The sequence below is a fragment of the Doryrhamphus excisus genome, linkage group LG5 (assembly GCF_037039965.1).
Source record: "Doryrhamphus excisus strain RoL-2023G ecotype Guam linkage group LG5, RoL_Dexc_Guam_v1.1, whole genome shotgun sequence".
NCBI classification, from domain to species: domain Eukaryota; kingdom Metazoa; phylum Chordata; class Actinopteri; order Syngnathiformes; family Syngnathidae; genus Doryrhamphus; species Doryrhamphus excisus.
In genome coordinates this window covers 8,264,968-8,277,873 of record NC_136361.1, presented here as the reverse complement: position 1 = coordinate 8,277,873, position 12,906 = coordinate 8,264,968, and the positions used below count along the sequence as shown (strand labels likewise).

Genomic DNA, 12,906 nt, shown 5'->3' with positions numbered 1-12,906 from the left:
TTCCTTTAGACCGCCTCATCTTCACTCTCTTCCCTTCGTCTGCTTAAAGTTAAGCTAAAATGGCTTACAACAAGAAGGCAGTGTGTGCATCGCTGGAGAACCTTTCCAAGAGTAACTTTGAGAAGTTCCGCCAGGCTCTAGTGGACCGTCCCGGCGAGCGGAAAGTGCCGTTGAGCAAGGTTGAGGACAAGAACCAGCTGGAGGTCACCAACGTGTTAGTGTCCACCTTCACCGATGCAGGGGCTCCGGCGGTGACCGCCGAGCTTTTGAGGGAGATCGGCTGCTTCAACGAGGCGCAGAATCTGGGTAAATGTGTTCACATCTGGCCTGATGCGTTCAAGGGACCGTCTCCGCTTCTGGAATCGGCACTTTTTTACTTTCACTTTTAATTGAACGACGAGCTACAGTGTTTCTTTCTTATGTAGGGTCTTTATTTGTTTCCGTATTGTTACCTTAAGGCAGAGGGGTCCGATCGTTACCCCCAAATGACGACTTTGGCACTTTGAAATGATTCGCATATTTTTATTGATGAAACGCGTCATGCAGTCCGGGTCACGATATGCTAATTATTGTAGCACCGAAGCTTGCTTAGCATGACTGCCGGCATTCTTTGGTTTTTTCAAAAATGACCCGGTCAGGTTGTTTTCTTGAAATATCTTTGTAATGAAAAATTGTTATCATTTCATATTCCAGGTATTCCTCAAAAAACATGATTTTGATATCATGCCATTCACATTTTTAATTTACCTTTATGCAACACACAATGGATCCTCACATTTTCTATTGTTGTACGGGGTCATTTTCTTTTTCAAAGATGTAAAAAAGTGAAAAATGAAGATGTTTCTAACATGAAATCATTCTTGTGTGGTCCTAAATATAATACTCAATATCATACAAGTGATTATTCCTAACCAAAATGGCAAAATTGGCATAAAAAGGCATTGATTCTAGTATGGGTGATTTTTGACCCACTTATGGAAGAGTGTAGGGTCCAGTCACTCCTGCATCTAATGGTTAAGTCACGGTCCACTATATGTCTGAACATAAGAAATCAAACTTTTATTATGTTGTTTTTTACACTTATTGATGTTATTTGTAATTGTTTATTTCTTTTTTTTTTTTTTACATTTTTCACAGTTTGTTGAAATTAATTTTTAGCCTTTATTTAAGTAATGTTTGCACTTTTATTGAAGTCATTTTTACTTTTTATTTATTTTAATGAATGTTTACCATTTTATGTTTACCATTTAAATTGTTTCATTATTATTATTATTTTAATTTATTTAAGTCATATGTAACTACGTATTTTATTTTTACTTTTACTGAATCAATTTTTTGCTGTATATTTATTTAAATTAGGTTTTTCCCTGTTTTATTGCTTCACTGTAGGTTTTATTTTTTCTTTGTAGCACTTGGAGATTTGATGTAAAGTGCAATATAAATAAAAATAATATATTATATAACATATAAATTATAAAAACATTAACAAATTATATTAAATATTATATTATATAACATTAAATAAAATTATATTAAACATATTAATAACATTATAAAAATATTTATAAAATATAATTTATAATATATAAAATATAAAATATAAAATATAAAATATAATATATAATATATAATATATAATATATAATATATAATATATAATATATAATATATAATATATAATATATATTATTATTATCTTGATACATTTTTAACATGAATTAAAATTTGTATTAACTTTTAATTAATTTATTATTTAATTAGTATTTTTTACATTTAAATTTAAATGTATTCATTATTTTAACAGTTTTATTTGTATTTCTTCAATCCCATACATACTGTACCCACTGTAGCAATGCACATGTCCAATACTACATACGTGTCATTCATCTTTTTTTCTTCCTGTTTTTGCAGATGAAGAGCTTAGCAAACACTCCTCGAAAGCTCCTTCAGACAGACGTGAGTCTTTGGGCTCCAGCAGCAGGTCAAACGTCTGCCATCAGGGTGATGACGGTAATGAAAGCCAATGTAGTAGTATTAGAGTGGTAGAATGCAGTAGTAGTATGCAGTATGTTACTTTATCACGAGCACAGCTAAGCTTAAAGGCCGGGTGGACCAAGAATGGGCGACGCCTTGGAACATTTTTTCCCATTTCTTTTTTCCCCTGTGTGTGTTTGTTTTTATTTGAGATTTTTACAAGATTTTTAGAATAATTTTAGAAAATTACTTTTAGTTTTCCAACTTTCCCCTTGTACATGTTCTTCTCGTAATTATGACTTTATTCCCATAAAATTTGGACTTCATTCTTGTAACAGTACAGCATTTTGCGCAACCTAAAAATGTCCGACTTCATTAATTTTTTTGTTTGTTTCTTATAACATTAAAAAGTAATTTTCATGAATAGTTCATAATATGTATATACAATATAATATTTTTGACCATATTGCCACATTATTTACTTATGACTTTCTCTTGTTAGATTACAACTTTTTGTTTTCATATTTTGACTTAATTCTTGTCAATGTTTAAAGTTCCAAATATTTCCACTCGGATTTTCTGTTCTTGAAGTTCTGACTTCATTCCTCTCTTCTTCTTCTTCTTCCTCAGAGGAGCATTTTGTGGACAGACACAAGACAGAGCTGATCAAGAGACTGAGCAACATTAATCCCATTCTGGATTTCCTCCTGGAGAAGAACGTCATCCAGGATGAAGTTTATGACAATATCAGGGCTGTGAAAGGCAACCAGCAGAAGATGAGGGAAATCTACAGACAGGCTCTCAAATCTGGCAACAAGGCCAAAGACCTCTTCTTGAAGGCCCTGGAGGAGAACGACCCGTACCTGGTGGATGACCTCAGGGAGAACAGGAAGTAGCAGAGCCAAACGTAATGGTCTTCTTCCTTGGCATTAAAAAAAATTGAATTGGTTGCAAATGTCAGGCATCACAATTGGCATGTCAATCTATCCATTGCCATGACTTTTTCATTGCTATTTCATTTTTATATATATTCCTTTTGGGCGGCATGGCGGTCGAGTGGTTAGCGCGCAGACCTCACAGCTAGGAGACCAGGATTCAATTCCACCCTCGGCCATCTCTCTGTGGAGTTTGCATGTTCTCCCCGTGCATGCGTGGGTTTTCTCCGGTACTCCGGTTTCCTCCCACATTCCAAAAACATGCTAGGTTAATTGGCCACTCCAAATTGTCCATAGGTATGAATGTGAGTGTGAATGGTTGTTTGTCTATATGTGCCCTGCGATTGGCTGGCCACCGGTCCAGGGTGTACCCCGCCGGATTATTACTTTTTATTTTACTAGTGGATTGGATTGGATTAGCGCACAGACCTCACAGCGAGGAGACCTGGGTTCAATTCCACCCTCAGCCATCTCTGTGTGGAGTTTGCATGTTCTCCCGATACATGCGTGGGTTTTCTCCGGGTACTCCGGTTTCCTCCCACATTCCAAAAACATGCTAGGTTAATTGGATTCAATTAACAGGATTCAATTCCACCCTCGGTCATCTCTGTGTGGAGTTTGCATGTTCTCCCCGTGCATGCGTGGGTTTTCTCCGGGTACTCTGGTTTCCCCCCACATTCCAAAAAACATGCTAGGTTAATTGGCCACTCCAAATTGTCCATAGGTACATATGAATGTGAGTTTGAATGGTTGTTTGTCTATATGTGCCCTGTGATTGGCTGGCCACCAGTCCAGGGTGTACCCCGCCTCTCGCCCGAAGACAGCTGGGATAGGCTCCAGCACCCCCGCGACCCTCGTGAGGAAAAAGCGGTAGAAAATGAATGAATGAATGAATTTTGTACACCAGGGGAAGGTGTGACACGGGGAGTGGCCAGAGTACATTGCAATTTTCGTGAGCAGCGCAGTCTGGCGCAGCACAGCGCACCCACACCTCCATCCCTCCCATCGGCGCTAGTGGCAAAGAGGGAGGAGAGAAGGCGTGAATATACATATATGAATATGTTTTCATAAAATCTCATCACATCTCGTTCTCGTAGTGAGTGCCTCATGACATCCCTATTAATAACTTATACTTACTAAACTAACACTAACACATCCTTGAACCTAAATAAAACTAAAATCATGCTGTTTGGTAGCAGCAGAAAGGACACGCACCAGCAAATACAAATAGACGGTGTGGACGTTGAAAGGGTGAACGAAGTATCTGGGGATCACAATAGATGAAAATATGAGCTGGAAACCTCATATTACAAATATACAACATAAGGTGGCCAGAAATATTTCAGTATTGAACAAAGCAAAATTTGTTCTCAATCAGAAATCACTCCACACTCTTTATTGCTCTCTGGTTCTACCATATCTTACTTATTGTGTGGAAATATGGGCTAATAACTATAAAAGCAATCTTCACTGGCTAAATGTACTGCAAAAAAGGTCAGTAAGGATAATTCATAATGCCGCCTACAGAGAACATACTAACTCCTTATTTCTAAAATCACAAATACTTCAACTTGCTGATATAGTTCATCTTCAAACAGCTAAAATAATGCATAAGGCTAAAAATAAGCAATTAGCTAAAAATGTCATCCAATACTTCTCTACAAGAGAGGAGAAATATGATCTCAGGGAAGAAGTACATTTGAAACACTTCTATGCTAGGACTACGTTATGCTAGCCATAGCATTTCAGTATGTGGAATCAAACTATGGAATGGATTGAGTAAGGAAATCAAACAATGCACAACGATGAGCCAATTCAAGAAACAATACCAGCAGTTGATGTTTGCTAAATACAAGGATGAAGAGTCTTGAACCAGTCATGATGTGCTATATATATCACTATATTGACACTTACTATGGTACACATTATGGCATTGGATGCTCATATCACCGAGTACTTCGGTACGTGAAAAAAAATAAAATAAAAAATTAATAAATAAAAATAAAAAACGTAATAAATAATTAATAAATACGTAAACTATATTAGGAAAGCAGGAAGTGAACAAATGTAACAGTTAGTGATTGTAAAAGTACCAGTACCAGATGGAGGGGTAGGATTTAATAAGCTGTCAAGGTCCGTCATGCAGGTGTTGCGATGCGACCTCAGGATGCAGAGATAGAAGCGAGTGGTGCAGGTAAAAGCTTGGCTTTATTTTCAAAACAGGCAAATGCAGCACTGTCATACAACACTTAGCCATGAACGAAGAACAATGTACCAACGAAAGGCGAACGCACCCGGCTGAACTAAATAAGGCAATCAAATTAGAACACAGGGCAGACCAACACAGGAAAAACTACAAAATAAGAGCATGAAAACAGGAACTAAGGAAAACAACGTAAAACACAAACTGTCACACAGGAGGCGATGCAGATTGTGACAGTACCCCCCCTCAAGGACGGATCCCAGACGTCCTAAAGAGTCCGCAAACAAAAAGGGAAGGGAGGTGGGAGGACTGGAGGTGGGCTGCTGGCAAGACCACTCTGGAGGTCGGCCAGGACGACAAGCCTCGCAGAGCCAGCAGGGCGCCCACAAGGCGCAGGGAATAGGACTAGGCCAGTGGAGGTGGCAGGACCACCCAGAAGGGCGGCCTGAACCGTGAGAGGGCCAACGGAGGCGGGACCCCTCTGGAGGTCTCCCAAAACGGCAGGCCCAACGGAGTCCATGGATGGGTCCCTCTGGAGGGCGGCCAGGATGGTGGCCCTGGCCGGGGAGGCCAGCCCGTCGCGGAAGAGGTGGCGCCGGAGGAGGCGGCGTCGTGGCGTCCTGCCGCTGAAGAGGTGGCGCCGGAGGAGGAGGAGGCGTGGCGTCCTGCCGTGGTCTCGGTGACGCCGGAAGAGGAGGAGGCGTGGCGTCCTGCCGTGGTCTCGGTGACGCCGGAAGAGGAGGAGGCGTGAGTGTGTAGAGATGACCACTGCCAAAAGGTCCATCAATGAATCGCTGGAGAACCTTTCCAGGAGCAACTTTGAGAAGTTCCGCCAGGCTCTCGTGGACCGTCACGGGGACCAGCGGGTGCCGCTCTGCCAGGTGGAGGACCAGAACCGATTGGAGGTCACCAACGTGTTGGTGTCCACCTTCACCCAAGCTAAAGCTCCGACCGTGACCTCTGAGCTCTTGAGGCAGATCGGATGTCACGACAAGGCCAAGAAGCTAGGTTAGTACGTTTTAGCCTCATGCATTCCAGGGCTATTTCCTGAACACGTTTTTGTACTTTCACTTTTTGTGAAAGTGGTTAGCATGTCGGCGACACAGTCAGAAGATCGGTAAGACCTGGGTGTTTTGGTGTTCCTGACCCTTTACGACAGGGGTCTCAAACTCAATTTAACTGGGGGCCACTGGAGCTAGGGTCTGGGCAAGGCTGGGCCGCATCAGGTTTTCCAAAAAAAAACAACGCATTTATTAAAAACATAAAAATATACAAACTTTTTCAGTACTTTGGTTCCGATTTTTTACAATAAAAGCTCTGATAAAACATTCCACTGTTCTCAAATATCTTCATTTTTATTTTTCTACACAAAATAAGATGAAAAATAAATAATCAAATCAAGAATAAAAAAATCAATCAATAATAAACAAATATAATAATAATAATAAAACGGCAAATAATAAAAACTTAAGAAACCACATATAGTTGGTGGGTAGACAAATGATTTTTTTCAGATTAAAATGAACAAAGCATTATTAGAGCCCTGTAGACATGACAAAACACGACTATAGTCACATTTATACTCTTTTTATTTACAACATATTGCGCAACTGCAGGGTCTTGAGACACATGCTAACTCGCAAACTAGAGAGCTAGCGACCTAAACGGTAGCCTTCAAGTTATTTCCTTTAAACTTAAATAGCCCAAGACTTACCACTTCCACACAGATAGGGAGGATAACTATTAACAGTTATTTAACCTTTAACAAGAACATGAATCAAACGTAATAATTTTTTCTGGGTACATGATACCATACAGCATCCATATCAAACTTGCGCGGGCCGCACTAACATTAAACTTTCATATCAAGGCGGGGGCCTCAAACTAGTGTCCTGCGGGCCACATTTGGCCCGTGGGCCACGTGTTTGAGACCCCTGCTTTACAATGAGCTCCTTGTTGAAGTTTCAGTTGTTAGGGTTTGTCACCTTTCTCGTCAAATTACTAGAACTTGGTACTTTCTTTGGCCCCATGGTGGGTTATTGAGCAGTCTTGGCCATCCAGCCTCATCTGTGTAAATCTTGCCCTGTTGTTGTTTCTGCAGACCACAAAATGAGAAACCTGCTCCCGCTTCACAGGTTGCCCCAAGGTGAGGTCAGCTACTTCGCTACACGTGTAAAAATATGTAGTCTTGGTTTGTTGTTTAGTTTTGTCTCCACAGCAGGAGATGGAGACAGAGCTGCAGCCGTGATTGTCGTGAGACGCTCAGACGTCTGCCGGATGCATTATCACGGTGATTGGAACAAAAGTTGTAGCTAAAATGTGTGCACATGTAATCAGTAATCATTATTATGAGTCAATTTTATAACTTTTCAGACTCATCAAATTCATTTGATCCTAAAGGTACAGGGAAACTGAAAAAATTAGGTACTTGAGATAATAAAGTAAATCTAAAGACACCCACAAACACAAACAAATATGAATAAAAATGCAGTTTATAAAGAATAATTCTAGTTATATATGCAGAAAACTGTCAATACACTACAGTGCAAAAGGGTCTTGTTTGTTATGTGCAATATTGTACAAAAATTAGGCAAAATTTTGCAGAAAATTTGGGACAAAGACAGAGGTTTGACTGTAAAAGTCATGTATGTGATGCCTTTAGCGTAGCATTGAGAGCTTGGATTTTTAGTTCGATTCTGAGCGCTTCTTGACTCTCATTCAGTGGACTTCAGACTTACTAAATGATGGCTGTTTGGTGGTTGGCTATGGTCTATTATTAGTCAAAACAGATACACAAAGACATATGCCAGACATTAGCTTACATGACATTACCTTAACCCTGCATGACATCAGCCATGGCGTGTCTCATACGATAAAATGAAAAAAGGTTCTCATCCCATTTAATGTGGAAGTGGTCCGTTTTTGGGCTTAACTTTGTTTGTAAGTATTTAGGTATATAGTTTTTTAATTTATCTACACTATTAATTTACTGTGTGTGATTTGCTGTTTTTGTTTTATAGGTTAATAAATGTGGACTTGCAAAGAGTGCAGTTTGGAAGCGGATACCAGGTACTTGGTGTTGAAACATTTTAGGCAGGTGCATGGGCATCTTCGAGGTAGTTATCGATATCCATGTCCCTACACCGATTGCCCTTGTACATTTAACACATGGAGTAAGCTATCTTCATCAAGCACTGGAGAGGCTGACCTGATCCCCTTGTTGAGTATATGGTTGGGGGTTTGCGGATGTTGATATTGAAAAGATTAATCATTGTCAGAGGTTAGTACCATTTTTAATAATCAGCCACTGATCAACTTATAATGCTGCTTTTTTCATCCTCATTTAGTATTATAGTCTAGGAGTAGCCCTAATGTTGACTGTAGGAGGCAACATGGCTCAGGAGGTAGAGTGGCTGTCTCTCAACCTGAAGGTTGTGGGTTTGATCCTCCATCCTCCCATGTCTCTAAATATCCTTTGGGCAAGATATTAAACCCCCGTTTGCTCCTGATGCATCAGTAGGTAAATGTGCTAACAGTATCAAAGAGCCTTGGAGGTGGAAAAGCACTATACAAGTGAAAGGAGGTAGTCCTAGCTTATTTGCAGTGATAGATGTGCTAAAATTACAACATATATTTTTTTTATCTAAAACACATTTGTTTGTTTTTTTTCACAGAGTAAGAAGTGTTTGAAAATGACATGTCCTGCTGTTCTGCGAATCATCTTCGGTGATGACTCCGACTCAAGAAGACTACCCCTGGTGTCTGGACTTCCAGCAACTGTGGAAGAGCTCCAAACAACGTTAAAGACATTTTTTCAGCTGGCAGAAGATTTCCGCCTCCAATATATGGATTCTGACTTCAATGCTTTCATGAACCTAACAGATATGTCAGATGTTCAAGACAAAGGCACAGTGAAGGTAATATGCACGACAACCATGCTGCCTGAAGAACCTACCATTATGCTGTACCCAGTGGACCCAGGGCAGTTGAATCCACACCCAACCTCACCTCCTGAAACATCTCCCGACTCCCTGCTACCCCAAACCACTTCATCATTGGCTTCATCCAGCAGTGATGATACAGTCCACACATCAACACCACATTCATCACCTCAAGTACAGCTCTCCAAGTGCTCCTGCTGGCCTAAGATTTTTGTGGTCCCAAAGTTTTCATATGAGGCTGAGTTGGAGTTGCAGTTGAAAAATGATGAGTTTGAGAGAGATGGCGCATATTTCTACCCAGGACCAAAACTTAAAGGACAAATTCTTGATGGACTGGCTCAAGAAATAATGAAATACACAAAGTATCCCAAAGATTATCAGTGTGAAGAGGTGGCTGAAGCCTTAACTAGAGCCCATCCTTGTCTGGGGCAGTTGGGGAACAGGACAGGATTTTGGGGTTGGAAACAATCACTGAAATACAAGCTGCAGAACTATCGGACAAAACTGGGGTGGCTAGGTGATCCTGAAATTCATGTGAACTCCTTAAAACACAAGAGGAAGGGACAAGGAAAAGCAGCAGCCAGTATAAAGAAGCCAAGGAAGGCAGAAGTTCACTACATTCCTTTGCACCCAAAAGGCGAGACTGCAGAAAGTCTGGAGGAGGAGCGAATCAGTATACTATCAGAAATGAAGAAACGCTTCAATGAGGTGGTGATAAAGACAAAAATGGAAAAGACTTTTTCCCACAGACGACTGGAAATTGTGGATGAGAGACCAATGATCGAAGACTTCAAAGACCGATGGCCAGCCTTGTTTCAGGAGAGTGGTGTAAGTATACACCACGGTGGACTATTGCATTTTGACATGGTTTAGAACTGGGTTGTTGACAGCTGTTCAGCTGTTGTTGTTATTTCTCCTAGCTTTAGGTCCGGTCGTCCGGTCCTGGTTCCACACACTTGCTGTATGTGATTGTATTTACATTTAATTATTTTTATTTATTTATTTATTTTTCACAGGTGAATGATGAGTTCATGAGAATCCCCACAAAACCACTACTGTCAAAGTTTTTCGCCCAGCTTGACCACTTTACTCCAAAGCTCAACTCCCTTTTCAAGTCCAAAGGAGGAGCGAAGGGACAGAAGATGAAGAATATCCTGGCAGTCTATGATGAGGTGGGTTTTAATTACATTGATGTTATCAAATTCATTCATTCGTTCATTTTTTACAGCCCTTACCCTCACGTGGGTCGCGGGCATGCTGGAGCCTATCCCAGCTGTTCCGGTATGAAATTAAATTTTTAATGCCAAGTGGCAAATTATCATACAGGAATTGGTTAATTGGTGACTCCAAATTGTCCATAGGTATGAATGTGAGTGTGAATGGTTGTTTGTCTATATGTGCCCTGTGATTGGCTGGCGACCAGTCCAGGGTGTACCCCGCCTCTCGCCCGAAGACAGCTGGGATAGGCTCCAGCACCCCCGCGACCCTTGTGAGGAAAAAGCGGTAGAGAATGAATGAATGAATTGATTTGAAGTGAATTCACTACTCTGTGCATTATTTTTTGTCAAAGTCAAAACATGTTTTTCAATTGTAAATTTTTTGGCTTTTTGTTCATTTTGGTGTAATTATGGTTGATCCCCAGCACACGATAATTATTAACTTGAACTTTTTATCTCAGTCTGCAGAAGTATTTCCATTTCTCTTAAATTGAAATGAGCTTTGAAAACTGGAAGATGACTGATGTATTCATAGTTGAAATAGCTGTATCCCAATGACAGCATTGTAAGCTAGCTCATTCTAACTTGTTTTCTCGTGTTATAATGCACAGAAAAGGGAAAGAAATATGTTAATTTTTCACATAAAGATTGAGAATGATGGGCAAAATTCTAAAACCTCAAATGTTCATTTATTTTTTCCATTCATCATTCATAAACATTTCCAATTGTTTTCCACATTTAAAACTATAAAAAACATGTTTTGTGTTAACATTTTTGGAACGGATTAATTGGATTTACATTGTAGAGAAATGTATTTAGGTTAGGAAGGAATTCATCCATCAACATGAAATATTCAAAACTAGCATTTTCCTGAGCTTATTCTTTCTGTATATCTGTTTCTGTTTTTCAGGCAACTGCTATTGAGGATGCAGAAAATGATGTTGCAACAACTGTTATGTGCATTTTCGTTGTCAGAGGTGGTGAGCATGACTTTCCTGATAACATATGGGTTGTCATTGAAGGAGTTAAAGTCCTCTCCAATGTCAGAAGTGTCATTGTGGCCTTTGCCTTGCTCTTTGGGCTTATCTATGCCTTGGATCTCAGCTATCCAGACAACCTAAAATACACATTTGAGTTTGTCCAGAAGATTCTCATGAATATGGATGGACACAAACTCAATGTGAAAATACAGCAGTTGAAAATGAAGATGTTCATCTAAATGGAGGTATGAACTTTGGCCTATTGTTTGTTCTGTTGCCTGTTGTCTAACATGTTTAAACATTTGAAATTGCACTACTTTTCTAAACCTGTTTACCTCAAGAAACCAAGTGTGGAGGACCAAATGGGACAGAATGAAATAGATAAATGCATCTTTAAATAATTACATGTCGGTAGTTAAATTTTACAAATCTTTAAATTAGTCATTACATAATACACCATTAAGTAATCAAATGCGTCAATAACTGTCTTTAAGTCAAATATCAGCTCATTTACTGTAGAAACATAAGTATTTCAAATTATTTCACTATTTAATTATTATTAGTTATTTTAATAATTTAGTTAATTTTTTCACTATAATTGTTTCGTGGAGTTGTGGTTGCATGTTTATGAATTGTGCGGAAATAACTCCCAACTCCCTGACTTATGTGATCTCTAGATCAGCAGATCCTGTTTCCACATACTCTGTAAGGTTTAAAATACCTTTCACCAACTCCCGAGAAAGTTAGGAGTTTGTATAGCTTCTGGACTTCAGACCATTCGACCAGATTGACGTTAGTCACACCCACAGATTTTGATGGGTGTTTGTGATACATAATTCATGACGCTGCACCCCAGAGCCATGAAATAATAAAATTTAACTATTAACTATTTGACACATTTAGTTCTTTAGAGATTGATTTATTTAATTTTGTCCCATTTGGTCCACCGCACATAAGTAGAAATGTAAAGGTACCATATTAGTAGTGACGCCAATATTAACAATATACCTCAGCCCATCATGAGCAGACAATGTGACATTTGACATATTAGCACTTTGTAACTCACAAATGATAGCGGTTGCACTTTCAGTGGTTGATCTGGTTAAATTATATTTTCGGATTGTTATTTCTAATAATGACAATTTTGGAAGGAAAGCTGTATCAGTGCATCTCTAACATGTTTATTGTAAAAAGCTGAAGTTTTGGCTATGTTGTACAGAAATGTGGCTTTATCCCTTGTTTTAAATAAATCCTTGTCAGGTGTAGTTCCTTGTACTGTATATTCTTCAGGAGTTTGGGATTAATTTGACTAATTGTATTAATCACACATTTTTAGTTAAAATGAAGTAAAAACTATTCATTAGTTTAATTAAATTACTGTGTGTTAACTGTACTTTGTAGAAATTGATAGAACTGTCTCAATTACATTTTGTTACCTCAATTGCTGTAATTTGAGTTGGATGAACAGAAAAAAAGATAAACTAACACAAATATATTACAATGTGCTAACATAGTTTTTTTGAGTTGGGTCTAAACATATTTATTGGATGGAAATTCTGCCTACTATTTAATTGAGTTAGTCCAATTCGTTATTTTTTGGAGGGTTTAATGAAATTAACTTGTGTTACCTGTAGAGTTGGATAGACCCATCTCAAT

The 12,906-nt window shown here is 39.1% G+C and overlaps 2 protein-coding genes across 3 annotated transcripts; both read left to right on the top strand.

Moving 5' to 3' along the window:
* On the top strand, window positions 1-5,230 carry pycard (PYD and CARD domain containing). The gene is made up of 3 exons (XM_058053300.2): window positions 1-306; window positions 1,912-2,010; window positions 2,605-5,230. The coding sequence occupies exons 1-3, from the start codon at window positions 60-62 to the stop codon at window positions 2,868-2,870; spliced, it is 612 nt and encodes a 203-aa protein (XP_057909283.2). The 5' UTR covers window positions 1-59; the 3' UTR covers window positions 2,871-5,230.
* A 9-nt stretch (window positions 5,231-5,239) lies between these two features.
* On the top strand, window positions 5,240-12,698 carry LOC131105309 (uncharacterized). Of its 2 annotated transcripts, XM_078790639.1 has the most exons (7): window positions 5,240-6,120; window positions 7,214-7,258; window positions 7,331-7,402; window positions 8,133-8,181; window positions 8,787-9,881; window positions 10,070-10,225; window positions 11,181-12,698. In XM_078790639.1, exons 1-7 carry the CDS (start codon window positions 6,095-6,097, stop codon window positions 11,487-11,489), a joined length of 1,752 nt encoding a protein of 583 aa, XP_078646765.1. In that variant the 5' UTR covers window positions 5,240-6,094; the 3' UTR covers window positions 11,490-12,698. The 2 variants fall into 2 exon arrangements, with proteins under 2 accessions (XP_078646765.1, XP_078646766.1); XM_078790640.1 differs by lacking the exon at window positions 7,331-7,402.
* The last annotated feature ends 208 nt before the right edge of the window (window positions 12,699-12,906 follow it).

Excerpts from the sequence above, each read along its gene's own strand:
- LOC131105309 (XM_078790639.1), top strand. The coding sequence starts at position 6,095 with ATGTCACGACAAGGCCAAGAAGCTAG. Across the intron at positions 7,259-7,330 it reads GCTTCACAGGTTGCCCCAAG|CAGGAGATGGAGACAGAGCT; the intron begins GTGAGGTCAGCT and ends TTGTCTCCACAG. Across the intron at positions 9,882-10,069 it reads CCTTGTTTCAGGAGAGTGGT|GTGAATGATGAGTTCATGAG; the intron begins GTAAGTATACAC and ends TATTTTTCACAG.
- pycard (XM_058053300.2), top strand. The coding sequence starts at position 60 with ATGGCTTACAACAAGAAGGCAGTGTGTGCATCGCTGGAGAACCTTTCC. Across the intron at positions 307-1,911 it reads CAACGAGGCGCAGAATCTGG|ATGAAGAGCTTAGCAAACAC; the intron begins GTAAATGTGTTC and ends CTGTTTTTGCAG. Across the intron at positions 2,011-2,604 it reads CTGCCATCAGGGTGATGACG|AGGAGCATTTTGTGGACAGA; the intron begins GTAATGAAAGCC and ends CTTCTTCCTCAG.